This window comes from Corythoichthys intestinalis, chromosome 5, assembly GCF_030265065.1.
Source record: "Corythoichthys intestinalis isolate RoL2023-P3 chromosome 5, ASM3026506v1, whole genome shotgun sequence".
Lineage (NCBI taxonomy): Eukaryota > Metazoa > Chordata > Actinopteri > Syngnathiformes > Syngnathidae > Corythoichthys > Corythoichthys intestinalis.
The window spans coordinates 9561388-9585719 of record NC_080399.1 but is presented as its reverse complement, the minus strand read 5'-3'; the positions used below and the strand labels follow the sequence as shown (position 1 = coordinate 9585719).

At 40.9% G+C, this 24332-nt stretch overlaps 1 protein-coding gene across 1 annotated transcript; it reads left to right on the top strand.

The window, feature by feature from the left end:
- Positions 1–3106: 3106 nt before the first annotated feature.
- Positions 3107–13409, top strand: ppib (peptidylprolyl isomerase B (cyclophilin B)). The gene is made up of 5 exons (XM_057836662.1): positions 3107–3370; positions 4995–5108; positions 8634–8727; positions 8793–8977; positions 13059–13409. Exons 1-5 carry the CDS (start codon positions 3236–3238, stop codon positions 13179–13181), a joined length of 651 nt encoding a protein of 216 aa, XP_057692645.1. The 5' UTR covers positions 3107–3235; the 3' UTR covers positions 13182–13409.
- Positions 13410–24332: the final 10923 nt, after the last annotated feature.

Here is a 24332-nt window from a genome sequence, read left to right as displayed (position 1 = left end):
CGTCGTCGCGGACCAGTCCATTTTGGTGCGTGTGTGTGGGGGAGAGATAATATAAATGCAGCATTCAAATGGCTTTCTTTTTTGTATTGTTATTAGTTTGTTTGGTATGCTGACATAATTATACATGACAAATAGTTGGGGGTGCTGCTGGCTCCGGTGGCCCAAGCCGGCAAGGGCAGCTGGTTGTGGGCCCCCTACTGGTTAGGGGCCTAAGGCGATCGCCTACTTCGCCTGAATAGTAGATCCGCCTATGCTCCTACACTAATATTCACCCCGTCCTCTGATTGGTTAAATGGATGGTAAAGCAACACGTCACTTTTGCTCATTAATATTCATGACGTTAGCAATTGTGGCTAAGCGGGTCAACCTCCCGTTTGTCCCCAAAAGTAGATGAATGGAAATAGTTTACGAACGAGAAGTTTACTGAGATAAACCTACCAATTCTGTCAGAAAATGATGTCCCTGGTGCCAAATTCACTGGTAAAGATGTGGAAGAACGTACAAATGTTCAGTTAAAGAGATGGCTATAGTGTCGAGGACTGAAAAAGAGCCGAGCCGACCTAAGCTTAGCCTTAGTTTTTTTGTCAACACCTTTTTCCTTATGCCACTGACAATGACGTTCTCCTGTTTCAACAATCAATCCTTTACCACCATATGCCCGGTCTTATATATATTATATCCTCTGGTTGTCTTACGTCTCTGACCCTTTTTGGGGGCAATTTACATTGCTATTTTTGTGTAGCGATCGCAAATGCTACTCGGTGTCAGCCAACGCCTTTAAGTTTCTTTCAATTTTTTCATTAATAACCAATCTTAATTCTATAATTTATTTACACTTTACTAAAGTTGTTGGTTTTTTTTGCAACAGAATAGGTAACAGTGGCAGTCAGATACCATTTTAATTTTTTTCAGGTGATTCATTGTCAGACAAGCAGCATGATAAAACGCCACGCTAAAAAATAAGGAAAAATATCAAAATGGCTTACCTCTTCGTCCTCTGAAGGACTATGGCCCCCAACAAAATGTTTACTGCATATGAAACGTGAATGGTTTCACCTTGCTGGCGTTAAACTGGTCTTTTGGACATCCACGCAAGTTGATCCATTCTTCACATTTTTAGTTTTCGGTTTCGGGAAACGTATGAAGAAAACATCCTTCATATGTCGTAATGTCTAGTCGTTTCTACAAGTTCCATAGCTGCAGTGTTTGATCGGCATGTTTATTTTTGAAAGATTACCAGAGAAAACAGCCAGAAATATAATGGATTGTATGCCAGGGCGTGTCTATAATGTCCCACTTCCGCGTTGCAATGGTGACGTCATGATCTAAAAATAGCATTGGTGCGGTACGCTATTGCGCCTCTCCACCTTTTTAAGGTCCTCAAAGCGCATCACACTACATCCTCATCTACCTACTGGTGACGCAGCACAAGGAGCAAGGTGGGATTTAGTTTCTTGCTCAAGGATACTTAGACGAGGTCATCGGGGTGTTTCTTTGGAAAATTTTCAGCTATTTAACCATTTATTCAACTTTGTAAGAGATGTTTCTTGGAAGAAAATTGAAGCACTCCTGGAGCTATTTTCCATTTGTGTGATTCAATAAACATGCTTTAGGCATTTCGATGAAGTTCAGTGATTGCATTATTCAATTTCTTACGCCAATTTTTACACTTACTGTAAATGAATGTCGGCTTCAAAAAATCGATTATCGGCCCCGCTTCTAGTAATTTGTATCGGTCCTGAAAAACCTGTATCAGTGGATCTCTAGAATTGACTTCCATATAAATTTTTGTAAATTGTTCTTGCGGTAATTGTGCCGTTCAACATATTTTGATGATCCTAAATTACCTAAACCAGGAAAGACCTTTGATTAGTCTCTTCTATTAACTGTATTTTGAATCTCAATGATTTTAAAAGTCCCTGCATTGCATATTTTTAGCAATAATTTGACATGCACTTGGAAATTGATCCCTCCAAAGTGGTTCGAAGGTCTGATCAGAATAGACTGAAACTCACAAAAATACAATTTTCAAGGCTAGATAGCTAGAGGTGGGATTGGCGGTGTAAGTAACTGGTGGCCATGTTGCGGAGCGCTACCGCAGTAGTTTTTCTCTCCACTAAAATACCATTAACCTCAAATATTCACTGATTTATAAACTGCTCTATCAAAAGTATTGAGATACTTTATTGATCCCCCTCGGGAAATTTCTGTGTCCTTTCACAGCAGATGGGTAGAAAAATATGACATGGACAATACAAAAATATCGCGGGCGGCATAAAATATTCAATATATCCAGTGGTCATTATAAAATTTGACTGCAACGGGGGGGAAAAACGATCTCTTAAAGTGCTCTGTCTTGGAGGACAAGTCAAGAAGACGATCAGACCTTTTGCCCCACATTGCTCCTGGTGCTGTGTCATCAGTAGGTAGATGGCAATGTAAAGCGCTTTGAGTACCTTGAGAGGTAGAAAAGCGCTATACAACTATAACACCATTTACCGTTTTGTGGGCAACCAGAATCTCATTGACAGGGTGCCTTGAGTTCCTCCCCGGACACTTTTCCACCATTGCCTCTACCATGTCTTGTGGACCCCCAACCACTGACCTACTTCTGATCACCTTGTCAAGTTTGTGACAATTTGTTTGAACACGTGATGGCCCCAATGAACAGCACCATTTAAATGACAGCATCAACAACAGAATGATGAAACATGACCAAATTTGAAACAACAAAGGACTTCAGCCTTCTTAGAAGAAACGTGTCTGTGATTCAGGCTGGATTTTGAGGATTACATTCCTAAGTATGCAGTAAGTTACTAGTATAGCTCTGAATTTTATGACAAACCAAGCAGTTTGAAAATCGGTTGAAATTGAACAACCTACAGCTATAAAATACACGCTCAATTGATTATAATGGTGTTTCCTTAGCCAATGTCCCGTTGTAAAATGGCCGATGAGGGACGACGTCTGTCCACGTTGATCATAGTGCGCCCATTGCGATGAAACGTAGTTTACGCGTCTTCATCTAATTGGGTAAAAATCAACCAATCACACAAGGCGCTCTCATGACGTCACGGCTACGTGGCCTTATCCGCTGCGCAGCCGTGAAAGTGTAGTCCGGCCGACTAATCACAGTCCCTCACCCAAATATCGAGTGCCTTCCCCTGTCTTCCTACTGAAGTATAAAACGAGCAGGGTTGTCGGTGCGCATTCTGGCCGCTCTGTCTTTTCGTTGATGGTTAGACTCTGCGAGAGGAGGATGAAGTTCATCTTGGCCGCCACGGTCATCGTGGGCTCCTTGTTTTTCCTCGCCTTCCCCAATGGCTCATTGGCGGAGGAGAAGAAGAAAGGCTCCAAAGTAACCGCCAAGGTGAGTTGATAATTGATAGAAACGGAATGCTACCGCGGAGCTAAAATGCTAACAGGCTAATGCTAAACTACTGCTGAGCCACGTCATAGCACAGCTTGCTAGCTTGCCTTCCGGCTTTAAAATCAAATCGGTTGTTTGTCGAGCTCGTGTTACGTTTGAAGTAATAAAATACACACACGGGAAATTGACTGTGTTTTATTGTTTAGATGAACATGCCCCCGCTCCCACTTTTATGTCCAACATATCTCCAGTGTAGCACTTAACATTTTTAGAATGTTTTTTTGCTAACTGACAAAATGCTAACCGTCAGACGTGTTTGATTTGCTTTGAAAATAATTACGTCCACCTCCAAGCTTGAAAACGATTTTAACTGTATAATATGTATTGCTATTTGGAGTCCACTTGATATGGGAATTGTTTTATTGCTAACTCAGCCCAGTTTTGTTCTTTTCCAGCTATGGCGTTTAAAATGGCAGTTCAACTTCAATGCGCCCCATCATTTTTACCGAAAGATACTTATTTTGACGTAAAAAAAAAACGTCATTGACGGGAATTGACGTCAAACACTGAACAACATTTGAGTAACTTCATCTTGCCGTCAACCCACAGCAAAGACTGTGATTATGCTATCCTGCTTGGTCACATTTTTCAAAGAGAGTATAGCATAGTGAATACTAGTGCTGCAGCGATTAATCGATCAACTCGAGTATTCGATTAGAAAAAACTATTCGAGTTAAATTTTATTGCCTCGAGTATTCGTTTAATTAAAGTGGCGTTGTAATGGTTTATTTTGAAAGTGTTTGCATTTAGTTTTATTGATTAGGGTGGATACACTGCCCTCTGGTCTGCCTCTCTTCACATGGCTGAATCCAACTGCCCCCTGCTAAGACCAACGTAAGTTTTTGTTTGAGCTAATGATTTTTAATGTATTCATAATTTAGTTTATAGGTATGTTTAGCCGGTTTTTGTGGGAATGTTTCTGAACCCTTTGTTTAGAGGAATGTAAAAAAAACAAAAACTTAAGCATTGTGTAGCATTTAAGCTAGCGGACTTTCTCTGTGTAAGTTAGCCCATTGTTCTTTCGTTTTACATAGATCCTCATTTTTTTTAAATTATACCGTTTGAGGCTCAGCTCAGGTATTTTAATATTTAAAGTTCGTTATCCGATTACTCGATTATTCGAACTAACTAGTCCATCGATTAATCGACTACTAAAATATTCGATAGCTGCAGCCCTAGTGAATATACAGCGAATGATGCATTTAATACAATTCAACAGAGTAAAACACTCAAGAACGAAATCCGAAAAGCTCATCAGTTGCCCTTTAAACCAGGGGTTTTCAACCCAGTCCTCAAGGCACACTGTGGGTCCTGGTTTTTGTTCCAGCCGATCCAGCAGAGACAGTTGAACCAATGAGGCTTCTGCTAAAACAAGCCACACCTGACTGCAATCAACTGATTGCACTTGTAAAACACCAGATTGGGGAAAAAGTGTTGTCATCTTGTTTGGTAAGAATGAAATCCTGCACCCACAGTGTGCCTTAGTGGAATAGGTTGGGGACCCCTGCTTTAAACGAATGCTTATTAACCATAATTAACAACTTTAATGTCTTTCTGCCTTTAGGTGTACTTTGACATAAAAATTGGAGAGGAGAAAGCTGGAAGGATCGTCATCGGAGTGTTTGGGAAGACTGTTCCCAAGACTGTGGAGAACTTTATGGCCTTGGCAACAGGAGAGGTAAACCATAAGATTTAGCTTAAAGAACTCAAGTCAGGCACACATTTTACATTCTTTATTTAAAAGCACTCACGTAACCTAATGTCCTGCAACAGCTATTTAACCCTTTAACATCCTAAGCTTATTTTGGCCGAATGTGAACGTCTTTGGCCAGGTTGGGTCCATTTTTTCAGGACGACATAACCTTCATGTCCAAACTCTTGTTTTCTTCACCGTCAAATTATAATCAACATTTTCCAAAATCTATTTTGAAAATTTGTAATGTTTATGTCCCATTGACAACCAAACATGCTCGACCAACTGTTTTGAAGCTTGATAATATTTATTCAACTTGTTTTATGTTTGACAATTCAACGCAAACGGCGGGTATGGTCACAGGCGTTTTTGGCCTTTACACGTACTATGGTCAAAACAGGTTATATACAGTGCAAAATAGTGAAGGAAAAAAATATACTCACCAGCCACTTTATTTGGTACACCATGCTAGTAACTGGTTGGACCCCCTTTTGCCTTCAGAACTGCCTCAGTTCTTCGTGGCATAGATTCAACAAGGTGCTGGAAGCATTCCTCAGAGAGTTTGGTCCATATTGACATGATGGCATCACACATTTGGTGCAGATTTGTCGACTGCACACCCATGATGCGAATCTCCCGTTCCACCACATCCCAAAGATCCTCTATTGGATTGAGATCTGGTGACTGTGGAGGCCATTTGAGTACAGTGAACTCATTGTCATGTTCAAGAAACCAGTCTGAGATGATTCCAGCTTTATGACATGGCGCATTATCCTGCTGAAAGTAGCAATCAGAAGTTGGGTACATTGTGCTCATAAAGGGATGGACATGGTCAGCAACAATACTCAGGTAGGCTGTGGTGTTCCAACGATGCTCAGTTGGTACCAAGGGGCCCAAAGAGTGCCAAGAAAATATTCCCCACACCATTACACCACCACCACCAGCCTGAACCATTGATACAAGGCAGGATGGATCCATGCTTTCATGTTGTTGACGCCAAATTCTGACCCTACCATACGAATGTCGCAGCAGAAATCGAGACTCATCAGACCAGGCAACGTTTTTCCAATCTTCTATTGTCCAATTTCGATGAGCTTGTGCAAATTGTAGCCTCAGTTTCTGTTCTTATCTGAAAGGAGTGGCACCTGGCGTGGTCTTCTGCTGCTGTAGCCCATCTGCCTCAAGGTTCGACGTGCTGTGCGTTCAGAGATGCTCTTCTGCCTACCTTGGTTGTAACGGGTGGTTATTTGAGTCACTGTTGCCTTTCTATCAGCTCGAACCAGTCTGGCCATTCTCCTCTGGCATCAACAAGGCATTTGCGCCCACAGAACTGCCGCTCACTGGATATTTTTTCTTTTTCGTACCACTCTCTATAAACCCTAGAGATGGTTGTGTGTGAAAATCCCAGGAGATCTGATGCTCGGTTTGAACTGCAGGAGATTGTCTTAAACCATGTCTACATGCCTAAATGCACAGAGTTGCCGCCATGTGATTGGCTGATTAGAAATTAAGTGTTAACTAGCATTAGGACAGGTGTACCTAATAAAGTGGCCGGTGAGTGTACATGCAGTCAAGCTTTTCAAACACAAAAATAAATTATACTTCGGTGTGCGTTACACCTCTAGACAGCAAAATTTGAGTACCAAATTCATTAATTTCATTTTTTTGACATGTTCACAAGATCTTGGAATTTTTACTCATTCATTGCTTTTGAGAGTTCTAGACATCAAATCCATTTCAGCTGGGAAAGCTGGCATTGAGTGATCATGTTCCTCTCCCATTGATGGCTACATACCCTACCCACCGACGTCACAAAACCACGTGCTCGCTGTGTGGTTCCGCCCACTTGTCCATCATTTTGTCTCTGTATTAGCATTGTTTTCAATTGATCGAGGAATTTAAAATGCATTTCATGGAAGACCCGGTGCTTTCTGATGCCGTAAACTCACTGGATGTGTTGCATAAAAGGCGTTATGTGGAAAAGCTTCGTTCTATACAGTCGCCAGATCCATATTTGATGCCCAAATCGATGTTTTTCGACCCACTGTCTTCGCCCTGTCTGCCTGACATCTGCTACGCTGATATTTACAATTATCTTGTCCACACAAAATCAGCCTATTCCCACGAAAATTTGAAAAACTTCAAGAGCTTGGAGGCTTATAAATACTTCGTTGCTGGTTGGGTGAAACAGGTCCTCGTTCGGCAGGAATCTATCTTGTGCTTGGAAAGGTGAGTTACGAAATTTTCAATTCAAAATCTTTTGTTATTGCTAACATCCACTGTCAAGTCTAATGTATTTCATGTCGTTTGTCAATGGAGTTAGGGCTTTTAATGTTTATATGGTTTAGCGATAGCACTCTCACTACATACATACGTGTATGTTGTCGGCGATTAGCCTAGCAATGATCTTAATTGTGGTTATTTGTCAGCCCCGTAGATGAGGCCAGTTTCTTTCACTTGGTACCAGCTAAATATTATTCAAAAATAACGATGGTGGAAGAAAGGGAAGTCACAAACATCTTGAATTTGAAACTATGTCGTACTACGTCGTATGTTGTCGGCGATTAGCCTCGCAATGATCTTAATTGTGGTTATTTGTCAGCCCCGTAGACGAGGCCAGTGTCTTTCACTTGGTACCAGCTAAATATTATTCAAAAAATAACGATGGTGGAAGAAAGGGAAGTCACAAACATCTTGAATTTGAAACTGTCATACTACGTCGTATGTTGTCGGCGATTAGCCTCGCAATGATCTTAATTGTGGTTATTTGTCAGCCCAAAACCCTCTAAGTATATCTTAAATGCATCTTACCGGATATAAAATGACTACTACATAGTCTGTGGTGATTTTTTTTGGTGCCCAGTTTTCACGTCGAATTGCAGCCGTCCATTTCACTCTCCTCTTTGGATCCCTTGGAATACGGTAAAACTTCAAGTCTCTCCTTCCATCTTCTCTGTTTGTGCAACCAACAGCCACACACGCCTTCACCATTTTGATTATTAATGTTAAGGAGCAGAAAAACACGCCGTAAATAGGAGAACTGTACGTAGCCGTAACAGGTTAACACTATGTTTTGACGGACAAGTGGGCGGTACCATTCAGGAGAGCGGAGTTGTGACGTCACGTGGGTAGGGTCTACAGGCTCCCAATCCATTTGACTGAGGGGCTAGCAGTGATAATTTGATCGCAGCCTCCAAGTCAAAATCACCTGTCGCTGTCAATAGCAGCCAATGAAGAATTATAGAAAACTATAAAGAAATGTATTACCCGTACAAAAACCCTACCTTTTTTACCTGATTCCAATTCTCTGAAAATGATGTGATCAGGCACGATTTCGGATTACGTGATCTCACTGAGTCCATCCCGAATAACATCCAACTCTTAGATGTGCCCTGTTAAATGAATCTCTAACTAGGAGCTGTTATATTTCCTTATATAACATGACACTTAACAACCAATCAATTGACATTGCTAGAATTTGAGTGACCATTAATTTGTGGACGCTTGCAGAAAGGATTCGGCTACAAAGGCAGCAAGTTCCATCGGGTCATCAAACAGTTCATGATCCAGGGAGGAGACTTCACCAGAGGAGACGGAACCGGCGGTATGACACAACTTAACCTCCTATTAATAATACCAGGTAATAAATATTGGTGTGTTTGATTAAAGGCAAAAGCATTTACGGCGACCGATTCGCCGACGAGAACTTCAAGCTGAAGCATTACGGCCCCGGCTGGCTCAGCATGGCCAACGCTGGCAAAGACACCAATGGCTCGCAGTTCTTCATCACCACTGTGAAGACCAGCTGGCTGGACGGCAAACACGTCGTCTTTGGAAAAGTACTCGAGGGAATGGTGAGATTTTCACGCCGCCTGGGGGTGGGGGGGATTTTACTTTGATTGTTTGCCGTTTTGATTTTAGAGCTGAAACGAAGACTCGAGTAACTCGAGTTTAAAAACTGATTCGAGTAATTTTATTCACCTCGAGGAATAGTTTAATTTTGCCAGCTTTGAGCATCACGTTTTGCCTGGACCACTTTTAATGCGGGACAACGTGCTGATGTAAAAAAAAAAAAAAAAAAAATTACCGCAGCCGACAGCCGCTACATACAAACTACGCCGACGTTGCTAAAAACTAGCCCGCATAATGGTGGTAGCAGGTAGCGTCTGATGTGTCTCATAGATATCATGTGTGTTGAACTATATGTGAAATGACAGTCAGCGGCGTTAGTAAACAGCCGCCATCTTAAAGCAGTAGACTCCTCAGCGCTTATAAATAACTGTCACTCACGTAACGTGAGCCCTGCGGAGAGCAACGTTTCTATTAATTATGACCACTGTCGATGCGTGGCTAACGTGTCTTACATACAGGCTTTATTTAATCTGTGAAAACTAGGGTTGCACGATATCCATTTTTTGAAACAGATATCGATAACTTCCTGCTCCTCAAAGCCGATACCGATATCGATAACCGATAATAGATATATAATTTTTTAAATGTATAACCTGAGTTTTTGAACACCTGGAGGTTTAAAAAAAATAGTGATGGATTCATCATAGATTTGCCTTTGATCTCATCAGATTTTTCATAACGACATGAACAAAACAGTGCGTTTCACTTCTGCACTATGGGAAGACACTAGTCTTAATATTGTGAAAGTACAACAGAAAAATACACATATTCAATACTTGTTATACAAAAAACTGCACAATACACTTATATACACAACTATTGACCCCACTCACCAACGTCACACAATGACGTGTCGCTGTATTGTGCCGCCATATTGTCCGTCATTGTGTGTCCGTATTCTCAATGGTCTCAATTTATCGTGCAATTTATAGTGCAATTCATGGAAGCCCCGGTGCTTTCAGACGCTGTAAACTCATTGGATGTGTTGCATAAAAGGCGTTATGTGGAAAAGCTTCGGTCGATCCATTCGCCAGATCCATATTTGATGCCTAAATCGATATTTTTCGACCTGCTGTCTTCGCCGTCTCTGCCTGACATCTGCTACCCTGATATCTACAACTATCTTTTCCACAGAAACTCGGCCTATTCTCACGAAACTTTGAAAAACTTTAAGAGCAGCACTCTATGCAACATTACCCCGTGTGACCCTTTACTTCCAATTTTCTAAAGTGGCGACAATCAATAAAAAAAAAAAGTTGACTGCGATGGCCGACGCTTCAAGGATAGGTGGATATTGGGCCATTTCTTCAATAAAATACGCAACAACTATGTCTGCCTCATTTGCAAAGGCAGTCGCTGTTTTCAAAGAGTTCGATGTGACGCGATATTACCAAACAAGACACGCTGACATGTACGACAACATTACAGGGAAGATCCGCTGCGAGAAATGAAAGCAACTTGAAGCTAGTTTAATTTCACAGCAGCAGTATTTCGCAAGAGCCCGAGTGTCGAAAGAGAACGCCGCAAAGCCGAGATTGTTGAAATTATGAATTAAAAAAATAATAATAATAATAAAGCAAATGTGACACACAGAAGGGCTTGCTAAAATTTGTTTAAATATATTGTTCTACGTAAATCAGCCAACGTAGCCCCCCACATTTTTACCACACCAAATCTGGCCCCCTTTGCAAAAAGTTTGGACACCCCTGTTTAACTGATGATCCGTAGACGAGGCCAGCTTCTTTCACTTGTTACCAGCTAAATATTATTCAAAAAATATGATGGTGGAAGAAATAAATATCTTGAATTTGAAACTAACTGTATCGGCGATTCGCCTCTCAATGATCTTAATTGTGGTTGTCAGCCCAAAACCCTCTAAATATATATTAAATGCATCTTACCAGATATAAAATGACTACTACATAATCTGTGGTGATCGTTTGGTGCCCAGTTTTCTCGTCGAATTGCAGCAGTCCATCTCGCTCTCCTCTTCGGGTCCCTCGGAATACGGTAGAACTTCAAGTCTCTCCGTCTATCTTCTCTGTTACCGCAACCAACCGCCACGCACGCCTTCACCATTTTGAATATTAATGTTAACGAGCAGAAAAACACGCCATAATAGGAGGAATTTACTTAGCGGTAATGCGTAAACACGACGAGCTGACGGACAATATGGCGCGGAGGCGTGGTTGTGACGTCATGTGAGTGGGGTCTATTATATGTATAGCATAGCACAATAGCTTGAGCTACTAAAGCAGTGGCTGGCTTCTATAACACAACTTATGAAGTTCTGTACGTATGACCCTTCACCACAGAAGTAAACATATTTTGCACATCCATATGTAATAGTAAACATAAAATACTTATATATTTCCGAGGCGGAAACGTAACAGAAAGCATTCACGACTGTCAATGCTACCGCTAGAAACCGCAATGTGTAAGTGATTGAACCAAACTACTGTAGCAAAAAATAGGTGCATTAAATTATTCTGACCAGCAGGTGGGAGCAATGCCCCACAAATGGTCAACTGATTTCCCGTACTGTTGTGGAAACTGCAAAGCCAGAACAGTACATATTATCGGTTCTGTTATAATAAATGTTATTGGATTTATCGGGATGACATCATAATTCCTATTATCGGACCACTAATTATCGTGCACCAGTTGTGAAAACGTAGCATTGTATAGAGCGATGAGGGTGTGAAATGAAAATATGATAAAGCTAACTGTCAATTTTAGCTCAGTAGTCATTGCTGGATAAAACGCCAAGTAGCACTGGTCCCTAATGTGCTCCAATACAACAGGTATCACACTGTAACATTGACAAAGAGTCACCTGCTTCGTTAGGTTGCAATTATTTATTTTTTGGGAACTTGTGATACAACCAACACACAACTGCTGTCTACAGACGCACACGCACCTGCAACGACAGCAACAACAGGAAGGCACGTTTCTCGCTCTCCCGCACCTCCCTCACCTTCGTACGTCACGCGCTGCATTCAGGAACGCATGCAAATATCCCTGCCATACCTGATGTTACAATTTATTTTGAACACTGCAAAAACTCGAAATCCTATCGGGACTTGCAGTTTAGACTAAAAACTTAACTAGAACTTTAAAAAAAGCTTGACAAAATTGGAAATTCAATTGAAACACGTGCAAGTTAACCAATAGTTTTTATTGTACTTAATCCTCAGTTATTTTTTTATACCATTTGAGGCTTTTAGCTCAGGTATTTTTAGTTTTAAATGCATTTAATGGTCTTTTAAACGTGCAATCTCAGCAGGCTAAAATATTATTGCAAGCATAAACACTTGTTTCTTACGTAAAACATGTTCTAATACTTATTCTGCAAGGCAGTAAATGTTTAATCCGATTATTCAAACTAACTAATCAACAAATTAATCGATTATTTAAATAATCGATAGCTGCAGTATACATTGTTGTGAGGAAATCATATAACAAAATCCGACCAATAGAAATTTAATTTTGAGGGCAACTTCAATAATGTGGAGGACATAGTATGGAGACATTTCACTTTCACAGGCTGCTCGAGTCGCATACGCCATACTACTCTGGCTAAATAGCTCGGCATACTGACCGCAGCACACAGGCAGGTCATATTATAACAAATTACCCATCAACCTTTGCGACCGTAACAGATCCTTAAGAACAGTCATGCCTCCTTGCATGCATTGTCGGTTGTTTAAAGTTCATGTTCTGTGCTTTATTTCTTCAGATATTGTTCCAGTTGTTTCATTACTTGCTAGTTATGCTATATAGTTATATGATAATTTGAGTTTTCATATGGCACAATGACTGCATGATATTTGTGTTGTGTGTGTTGTTATGTGTGGTTGTGAATGTTAGCCTGATCTTCTGCTTACACTGTAAAAAGTGAAAATTGTCCCGATATTAATTCCACGTATAAGTTGCACCATTGGCTAAACTATGGGGTGGGTGAGAGAATTGTGAAATTTATTCCGAAAATTACGGTATGATTTACTTCTGTTTATCATTTAGGATGTCGTGCACAAGATCGAAGACACAAAGACGGACAGCCGCGACAAGCCCGTCAAAGACGTCGTCATCGACGACTGCGGCGTGATCGAAGTGGACGAGCCCTTCGCCGTCGCCAAGGAGTAAAAACTACTGTGGGGTTAGGGGAGGGGGCTTTTTCGGTTCTCAAAGCGTGGGCGCCGGCAGCCAACTGGAAGCACCGGAGGTCACGTTGCCATCTCGACGACACTACGGCTCCATTTTACTGTCAAGCATTCCGAGGTGCACTACTTTAATGGTCATCTTTTTTTTTTTTTTTTTTTATAATTGTTAACAGAAGGAATTCCTTGAAATAAAGCCTCCAGTTTTTGTTAATTTTGTCAGATCTTATTTTGTTGGGAGGGCGTGTCATTCTGAATTTGATCGATAGGGGGTGTCTTTGTCCATTGAATAGCTTTTCTTTGACTCAGTCAATGCGTCACCATGCTTTGCAACGGTTGTTTTTGACTGTTTCAGTGCAATTAACCATGACAGACGTCCAATCATGTTTCTCTTCGAAACCAAACAATCTTAATGAGTATTAAATGTAGTTGTTTATTCTCACCTTCCATTTCAAATTGATTGCAAGGCTGTCACGGTCAATGGCAGCCCATGAGTTAATGTCTGAACAGTTCTGCCTAGCAGCAATACATTTTAATTTAATATTGTCAATTTGTCATAATCAAGTGGGCCACCGGGGCTTTTGGGCCCCATGAAAAGATTATTGGGCCTCTAGCTGGCATGGCTGACCAAATTTGTTTTTATTTTGTTTACGTAAACTCTGCATTTTAAATTTTGGCTGTCAATTAATTTGTCCAGTATTTTAATGTTATTAGGAGCCTTATCGGTGGGCCCATTGAATCCCCCCTCCCCCTTACCAGGTCATGATATCAACATGCGTAACTTCATATCAATATTAAAAAAATACTTGATACTACATAAATGCATACCCCAAATTAAATATATTAACATGGTAAATGACCCCCAAAAATCCTCGTTTTTTAGTATCAAGATTTATTCAAAATTAAATTCGCCCCACGACAACATATTTCTGGTGACCTGGAGTAGTGTGAAAATGAATAAATGGAAAAATGTCACCAATTAGAACAAAATTTAATAGCAATACTGTGTAATGTTAGATGAATAAAAATCAAAGCTGCCACTAAAGGGATATCTTTCTAGTGTTGGCCGCACTTTCCTGTCTTTGTTTCATCTTCCTGAAAAGTTCCTGCCCGGCCTTTGCTTTGCTCCATTCAACATTAATGGCGATATCTTGGCCACGTGACAAACCAGAAGTACAAGCAGTGTAACTGTACAACTGCATTGAATACGCTCGCCAGAGTATAATTCTTTTGAGTAATTTATACCATGTTTCTGAATGTGTTTTTTTATTTTATTTATTTTTTTTTTAAATTGTAATTAATCACAATTCAAATCATTTATAAAATATGCCATATTTTTCTGTAAATTATTGTTGGAATGGAAAGATGACACAAGACGGATATATACATTCAACATACGGTACATAAGTACTGTATTTGTTTATTATAACAATAAATCAACAAGACTGCATTAACATTATGAACATTCTCTTAAAGCGATCCATGGATAGAAAAACTTGTAGTTCTTAAAAGATAAATGTTAGTACATGTTATAAAATGTTTTCGTTTTAATAACATTTGTAAAAATTTCAATCAAAAAATAAACCTGTAGCTCGCCATTGTTGATGTCAATAATTACACCATGCTCACTCCCCAAAACCATAAAATCATTTGGACCCAAGCGCCAGCAGAGGGCGCCAATCAACAAAAAACAAGTTACATACGGACATTGCACTGCTGTCATTTTAATGTTTGAGCAGGGCATGTGCGTTAATTGCGTCAAATATTTTAACGTGATTTATTTAGAAAAAATTATCGCCCGTTAACGCGGTAATTTTGACAGTCCTAGTTTTTTTTTTTTTTTTTTTATCTCTGAGTAAGGCAATGAATAAGAATTTCATATGCATTTCCCCGTGACTTTAAAATGTTATGACAATTAGCAGCCTATCATACAATTTCCTGGCAGGTGTCACTTGAGTGATGTTCGCCTAGTAGAGAAATTTCGTCAACTGCAAATGATGCTTCATGCTTGGATGAAGAATGCGCAAAGTCACCAAACAGGATAAAATGTGAGTTAAAAAATATACGGTGGGGCAAATAAGTATTTAGTCGACCACCAATTGTTCAAGTTCTCCTACTTGAAAAGATTAGAGAGGCCTGTAATTGTCACCCTGGGTAAACGTTAACCATGAGAGACAGAATGTGGAAAAAAAAAAAAAAAAAATCACATTGTTTGATTTTTAAAGAATTTATTTCCAAATTACAGTGGAAAATAAGTATTTGGTCACCTACAAACAAGATTTCTGGCAGTGAAAGAGGTCTAATGAGGTTCAACTCGTTACCTGTATTAATGGCACCTGTTTTAACTCATCGGTATAAGACACCTGCCCACAAACTCGGTCAGTCACACTCCAAACTCCTCTATGGCCAAGACCAAAGAGCTGTCGAAGGACACCAGGCTGGGAAGACTGAATCTGCAATAGGTAAAACCCTTGGTGTAAAGAAATCAACTGTGGGAGCAATTATTAGAAAATGGAAGACATACAAGACCACTGATAATCTCCCTCGATATGGGGCTCCATGCAAGATCTCACCCCGTGGCGTCAAAATGATAACAAGAATGGGGAGCAAAAATCCCAGAACCACACGGGTGGACCTAGAGAATGACCTACAGAGAGCTGGGACCACAGTAACAAAGGCTATTATCAGTAACACAATGCGCCGCCAGGGACTCAAATCCTGCACTGCCAGACGCGTACCCCTGCTGAAGAAAGTACTCGTGCAGGCGTGTCTACGGTTCGCTAGAGAGCATTTGGATGATCCAGAAGAAGACTGGGAGAATGTGTTATGGTCAGATGAAACCAAAATAGAACTTTTTGGTAGAAACACAGGTACTCGTGTTTGGAGGAGAAAGAATACTGAATTGCATCCGAAGAACACCATACCCACTGTGAAGCATGGGGGTGGAAACGTCATGCTTTGGGGCTGGTTTTCTGCAAAGGGATCAGGACGACTGATCTGTGTCAAGGAAAGAATGAATGCGGCCATGTATCGAGAGATTTTGAGTGAAAATCACCTTCCATCAGAAGGGCATTGAAGATGAGATGTGGTTGGGTCTTACAGAATTACAATGATCCCAAACACAGAGCCAGGGCAACAAACAAGTGGCTTCGTAAGAAGTATTTCAAGGTCCTGGAGTGGCCTAGCCACTTTCCAGATCTCAACCCCATAGAAAATCTGTGGAGGGAGTTGAAAGTCCGTGTTGCCCAACGACAGCCCCAAAACATCACTGCTCTAGAGCAGATCTGCATGGAGGAATGGCCAAAATACCAGCAACAGTGTGTGAAAAGCTTGCGAAGAGTTACAGAAAATGTTTGGCCTCCATTTTTGCCAACAAAGGGTACATAACAAAGTATTGAGATGAACTTTTGGTATTGACCAAATACTTATTTTCCACCATGATTTGCAAATAAATTCTTTAAAAATCAAACAATGTGACACCCCCCACCTCCCCCCCCCATTCTGTCCCTCGTGGTTGAGGTTTACCCATGTTGACAATTACAGGCCTCTCTAATATTTTCAAGTGGGAGAACTTGCACAATTAGTGGTTGACTAAATACTTATTTGCCCCACTGTATATAGATATGAATTTTATGAATATTAAAAAAAAACTTTTTTGTTTAGTGACCAATTCTTTAAGCTTCATAGTTGACACTGAACTTAGCATTGGATTAAAAAAAAGCATCCGTGACTTTGTTTTGTAAGCTATTAACTCATTGGCTGACATTGGTGACGATAGACGTCCAATCCATTTGAAGTGGGAGAGTAGCAGCGAATGTGGATGTTCACTCATAATAAACTCATTGACATTCACATGCATATAGTTGTATGGAAAAAGTTTCTGCAGCTTTTGGAATTTCTCCCATTTCTGCATAAAATCACCATCAAATCTGATATTTGTCAAAATCACACATATGGGGGAAAAAACAGTGCTTTAAAACCACCCATACATTCATAGGTTTTCATATTTTAATGAGGATAGCATACAAACAATGAAGAGGGAAGATAAGTAAATGAACCCTCTGCCTAAGGCAGTGCTTCTCAATTATTTTCTGTTATGCCCCCCCAGGAAGACATAAACGTTCCGCGCCCCTCCCCCAAACTCTGCCGCCACTGTAAATATTATGTAGGATCATTTGTATATAAAATATTCCTCTGCAAAACATTGTGTTCTTTTAGAAAGAAAAAAGTAATATAGATCAACTTACAATTAAGTTTGAAAAAAAAAAAACTCATCAATACTGTAAAAAAGACTCAAGATTTTTTCACCATTTGATAATGAAAAATACAATTTCAAAAAGTCAATAAATAATACATTCAAATTGATTAGCAACATTAACTCAAGAGGACAATATGCCAAACAATTAGACCGAAAAAACAAAAATTAATCGAACAAAAACTATAGCGTCATTGGACAGGGACAGTTTATTTTTGCTGCTGGCAGTATCAGCTCCTTTCCGATGTTTTGGAGTTATTTTGCACTGAGCAACTTGGAATGCCACCTTATATGATTATATGCAAGTGCTTGCTAGTTTACTGATGTAACGCTGACAAAGCGTGAGGATTGTTGGCACGTTTTCGCAGAAAAAAATTATTCTTGCTGTCCGCTGCGAACATTTTTAGACAAGGTAACTAGACCGGTTTTTCCTCGTCTCCCACTGTACTAAAAGTCAAAGCCAAATGCTGCATACGCTTCGTCATATTTCCTTGTCTTAGCTTTTCGTATCTCCAGTGCTCTTATCTGTGTGCTCTTGTTTGGTTAAAAAATATTGCGCACACGCTGAAAGTGAGAGCGGCACTGCCACCCACTGAGTGGATGTGCAATTACAATTTTTTCTAGTACGGCAAAAAAGTATGTTCCCTAAGGTCACATGCGCCACCCCCAGTATCCCTCTGCGCCCCCCTGGGGGGGGGGGGGGGGGCCCAGAGAGGTACTGGCCTAAGGAGACTTAAAGAGCAATTGAAACTAATCTTTACCAAACAATTTAAGTCAGGTGTGTGCCCAATCACTGATGAGTGGTTTAAAGCTGCCGTGCCACTATAAAACAAATACCTGGTAAGAATGGTCTTGATGAGAAGCATTGTCTGATGTGCATCATGGGTCGGTCAAAAGAGCTGTCTGAAGACCTGCGATCAAGGATTGTTGATTTGTATAAAGCTGGCAAAGGATACAAAACTATCTCTCAAAGTCTGGATGTACATCACTTGACAGTCAGAGAAGTTGTCGACAAATGGAGAGAGTTTGGCACTGTTGCTTCTCTCCCAAAGAGTGGCCGTCCACCAAAGATGATGCCAAGAGTTCCGCACAGAATACTCAGGTAAAAAAGAACCCTAGAGTGTCTGCTTAAAGCTTACAGAAATCACTGGCACAGTCCAATACCTATGTGCACACATCAACTATATGAAAAACGATGGCCAAGAATGTTGTTCATGGGAGGACTCCACAGAGGAAGCCACTGCTTATTAAAAAAAAAACATTGTTGCTCGTTTAATGTTCGCAAAAAGACACTTGGACACTCCACAGAAGTTTTGGCAAAATATTTTTTGGACTGATGAAACCAAAGTTGAATTGTTTTGGAGTAACACACAACGTCATGTGTGAAGGGAAATGGAACAGCTCACCAACATCAACACCTCATCCCCACCGAGAAGCGTGGTGGTGAGGGAGCATTAAGATTTGGGGCTGTTTTGCTACCTCAGGGCCTGGACAACTTACAATCATTAACGGAAGAATGAATTCAAAAGTTTATCAGGATGTTCTGCAGGAAAACTTTGGACGTCTGTCAGACAGTTGAAGCTAAGCAGAGGACGGATGCTGCAACAAGACAATGATCCAAAACACAGAAGTAAATCAACTTCAGAATGGTTTCAGAAGAACAAAATACACGTTCTGGAGTGGCCAAGTCATAGTCCAGACTTGAACCCCGTGGAGATGCTGTGGTATGACCTAAAGACAGCGATTCACGCCAGATATCCAAGGAATCTGACTGAACTACAGCAGTTTTGCAGAGAAGAATGGGCCAAGATTAGTCCTGATCGATGTGGCAGACTGATCTGCAGCTACAGGAAGCGTCTGGTTGAAGTTATTGCTGCCAAGGGTGGGAGGGAGGGGGGGATGGGGCACAAAATAATAAATGTGATGGTTCACTTACTTATTTTTCCCCTCTTCTGTCATTGTTTGCATACTATCCTCATTAAAATATGAAAACCTATAAATGCTTGGGTGGTTTTAGTGAAAGACTGTTTTTTCATCTGTGTGATTTTGACAAAGATCAGATCACATTTGATGATTTTATGCAGAAATGTGAAAAATTCCACAAGGTTCAGATACTTTTTCATACCACTGTATAATCTTTATCCTCGGTGGAAAAAAACTGTTCCTGCAATGATAGTGATGACCGTCCAATTTGCGAGCAATGACAGGAAGTGAGCGGCGGTGTTTTGCCCAAGTCCATTCAAGCATCTAGTGACTCACCAGGACGGGGAACAACTATGGAAAAAAATCCCTGGAATCTTTAAAGCCTCTCTTGTTTGCACTGTGGCGATTGGAGGGATTGTGCCCTGAAACAGTGTTGTTGTTGTTCACCTAGCGGCCTGCGCCGCACAGGCCGGACATATCTGACATAGCTTAGCGCGGCCGGGCTTTGTCACCTAGATTAAACAAGCATCGCAGAGAATCACCCAAAACAAAAGAAACCGCCCCAACCCGGCACGACACTCCCCTCGCCAAATCAACATGTCGTTTATACTTAGCTCCTGTTTTGTTATTGGCTTTTATACAACTAAGCTATGTAACACACAGCAAATGGAATTATACCATTTTAACCATAATCATACAGTGGGGCAAATAAGTATTTAGTCAACCACTAATTTTGCAACTTCTCCCACTTGAAAATATTAGAGAGGCCTGTAATTGCCAACTTGGGTAAACCTCAACCATGGGGGACATAATGTGGGGAAAAAAACAGAAAATCACATTGTTTGATTTTTAAAGAATTTATTTGCAAATCATGGTGAAAAATACTTTGTTATGTACCCTTTGTTGGCAATATCGGAGGCCAAACATTTTCTGTAACTCTTTACAAGCTTTTCACACACTGTTGCTGGTATTTTGGCCCATTCCTCCATGCAGATCTCCTCTAGAGCAGTGATGTTTTGGGGCTGTCGTTGGGCAACACGGACTCTCAACTCCCTCCAGATTTTTTATGGGGTTAAGATCCGGAGACTTGCTAGGCCACTCCAGGACCTTGAAATGCTTCTTACGAAGCCACTCCTTTGTGGCCCTGGCTGTGTGTTTGGGATCATTGTCATGCTGAAAGACCCAGCCACGTCTCATCTTCAATGCCCTTGCTGATGGAAGGAGATTTTCACTCTAAAATCTCTCGATACATGGCCCCATTCATTCTTTCCTTTACACAGATCAGTCGTCCTGATCCCTTTGAAGAAAAACAGTCCCAAAGCATGATGTTTCCACCCCCATGCTTCACAGTGGGTATGGTGTTCTTCGGATGCAATTCAGTATTCTTTCTCCTCCAAACACGAGATCCTGTGTTTCTACCAAAACGTTCTATTATGGTTTCATCTGACTATAACACATTCTCCCAGTCCTCTTCTGGATCATCCAAATGCTCTCTAGCGAATCGCAGATGGGATAGCCATGTACTTTCTTCAGCAGGGGGACACGTCTGGCAGTGCAGGGTTTGAGTCCCTGGCGGCGCATTGTGTTACTGATAGTAGCCTTTGTTACTGTGGTCCCAGCTCTCTGTAGGTCATTCACTAGGTCCTCCCGTGTGGTTCTGGGATTTTTGCTCACCGTTCTTGTTATCATTTTGACGCCACGGGGTGAGATTTTGCATGGAGCCCCAGATCGAGGGAGATTAGTAGTATTGTTTGTCTTCTATTTTCTAACAATCTCTTCCACAGTTGATTTCTTTACACCAAGCGTTTTACCTATCGCAGATTCAGTCTTCCCAGCCTGGTGCAGGTCTACAATTTTTTCTCTGGTGTCCTTCGACAGCTCTTTGGTCTTGGCCATAGTGGAGTTTGGAGTGTGACTGACTGAGGTTGTAGACAGGTGTCTTTTATACCGATAATGAGTTAAAACAGGTGCCATTAATACAAGTAACGAGTGGAGCCTCGCCAGAAATCTTGCTTGTTTGTAGGTGACCAAATACTTATTTCCCACTCTAATTTGCAAATAAATTCTTTAAAAATCAAACAATGTGATTTTCTGTTTTTTTTTCCCCCACATTCTGTCTCTAATGGTTGAGGTTTACCCATGTTGACAATTACATGCGCCTCTAATCTTTTCAAGTAGGAGAACACAATTGGTGGTTGACTAAATACTTATTTGCCCCACTGTATCTTAAAGCGTTTTAAGTTAAAAAGTAAGGGTGGGAAGCTCTGGGAACATCACGATGCATTTTGCGATACAAGCCTCACGATCACGATTTTCTAATAATATAGCGATGCAACAATTATCGATATATGGGTCAGAAACTCATTCTACAATATGTTTTGGTCATTTGCTGTTGATTTGGGGTTACTGAAGCGGAAGTGACCCGAGAATATCCCAAAATGAATAGGAAGTGACTCAAAATCAACCTATAAATGCCCTAAAATGACAATGAAGTTACCTATAAATGCCACCAAAAATCGGGACGACTGGCCGTGAATGCTCTGTTTCAGTTCCATTGACGGCGCTGGGCCTTACATTATGATGCAAAATTTGTTGGTAGTCTTCAGACTTCAAAATGCCATGCACACGGTCAAGCAGTCCAGTGCCAGAGGCAACAAGGCAACCCCAAAACATCAGGGAAACTCCGCTGTGTTTGACTGTGGCGATCGTGTTCTTTTCTTTGAAGGCCTTGTTTTTTTTTTCCCTGTAAACTCTTTTGATGCCTTTTCCCAAAAAGCTGTACTTTTGTCTCATCTGACCAGAGAACAGTATCCTCGGACTGCAGGACAGCTTGAACTTGTTTGGATGTTAGTCGAGGTTCTTTATCCACCATCCACACAATCTTTCGTTGAAATATCTCGTCAATTTTTCTTTTCTGTCCACATCTAGGGAGGTTAGCCACAGTGCTGTGGGCTTTACACTTATTGATGACACTGCGCACTGTAGACAGGGGAACATTCAGGTCTGTGGAGATGGACTTGTAGCCTTGAGATTGCCCATGCTTCCTCACAATTTTGCTTCTCAATTCCTCAGACAGTTCTTTGGTCTTCTTTCTTTTCTCCATGTTCAATGTACTCACAAGGACACAGGACAGAGGTTGAGTCAACTTTAATCCATTTTAACTGGCTGCTAGTGTTATTTTGTTATTGCCACCACCGGTTATGTGCCACAGGTAAATAAGAGGTGCTGTTAATTACACACATTAAGGAAGCATCACATGATTTTTCAAAGGGTGCCCATACTTCTGTCTAGCCCAGTTTTGTGTAAAATGATTATTTAATTTATGTAATCATTTTCTGGGAGAAATTGAGCATTATCTGACAGAAATGCAATGGTGCCAATACTTTTGGCCAGCAGTGTAAGATATTTTTTGTCATTTCTCGTGCACTTTAGGTCGCACCACCACCCTATTTAAAAAAAAAAAAAAAAAAAAACACACACACAATCAGGGCCGGCCCAGGCCATTTGGGGGTCCTAAGCAAAATAATGCAAAGGGGCCCATATTTTTGGCCCACTATTTCGTCACAGTGTACTGTGAAACCCATGCATGTAATCCAACCCATACGCCCATATTTTGTATATTAATCAGATTTTACTTAGATTTTACATACTTCAAACTTCTCACCCCAAATGATTGTCAGTACTTACAGTAGATAGCGCCAAACCTTTTTCTAAAAGAGGAAAGAAAGAAGTTAAGGAAGAACTTTTATTTTTTTAAGCTTGTAATCAAGTATCAAAACTCACAAAAGTCAAATAAAGCAAACTGTAGTAAACAAAATAGAATATGAATTAAACAATTGCCAGAATGGGGGCCCCCTAGTGTTCAGGGGCCCTAAGTAGCTGCATAGCCTGCGTATAGGCTGGGCCGGCCCTGCACACAATTTATAGTCTGAAAAATCATTCAATATTCTTTACTATGAGAATGCTTGATCTTGGGATTAGGTGGGAGATTTTGATAAAGTGCTAAACCTTGAAGCATGATACACATCATCCAGATAGTGGGAGATTTGACATGTTGTGGTAGCATAAGCAGTTATGAAAAAAAAAAAAGTGTTTGGTCACGTCCACAAAGATAAGCAAAGACAAACAGTGGCAGGGGAAACGGCCTGACAAGAGAATATAAATATACAATACTCTGGGCGTAACAGCGTGGGAAAGGTCAGTGTGGGAACTGGGCCTTGTTGGAAGTCAATGACTTGGGTAAAAGTGCATCCGAGTCCAAAGGCTTCCGCCGCTTCGTCATTGTTCTCCCGCTTCCTTCGGGCCTCCTTCGCCGGGCACTCCGTCAAGTTTTTCTTCGGAAGCGTGTTCGGACAAGGCCCGAAGTGGTTCCCACGATCTCCTGGCCTTTCCTGAGTGTGGCTCGGTGCTAGCGATGGCTAATTTAAGTGCGCTCCCGCCGGGCTAGGCCATTGTCTTCCGTGGGAACCGGCGTGGCTTTTCTCACACGCTCGAGCGGACGTGAAGGTTAGGAGTTTCCAGGGAAAGAAAGCCTGGAAACTCGGGCAAATGGACACCAGTTTTTTAAGCTTCTGTACTTTCTACAATTGCTTCATCTGTTTTTCGGCTAAGGCATAGACTTCATAATGTATTGACGGGGCGAGGGGCCGATAAATAGGGGGCCTGCATTGTTGGCGAGGCCGTCAAAGTTGACCGAGTGGAATCATAGACAAAGAGCTTTTTCCGTCGAAAATTCTTGTGAATAAATGCTTAAATCCCCGAATTCTTTATAGACATGGACGTAAAACAGTTTTGATTCTTGGTTAAAAGCAAAAAAAAAAAAAAAAAAACGTGCAATTAGCTTTTATTTTACATAAATATGTCGAAGTACAATGCTTGTCTTTAGTGAATGTAGCTAGCGGCCGCCTGATGCAAACAAAGCTTTTCTGGTGAAAATTCTTGTGAATAAATGCTTAAATC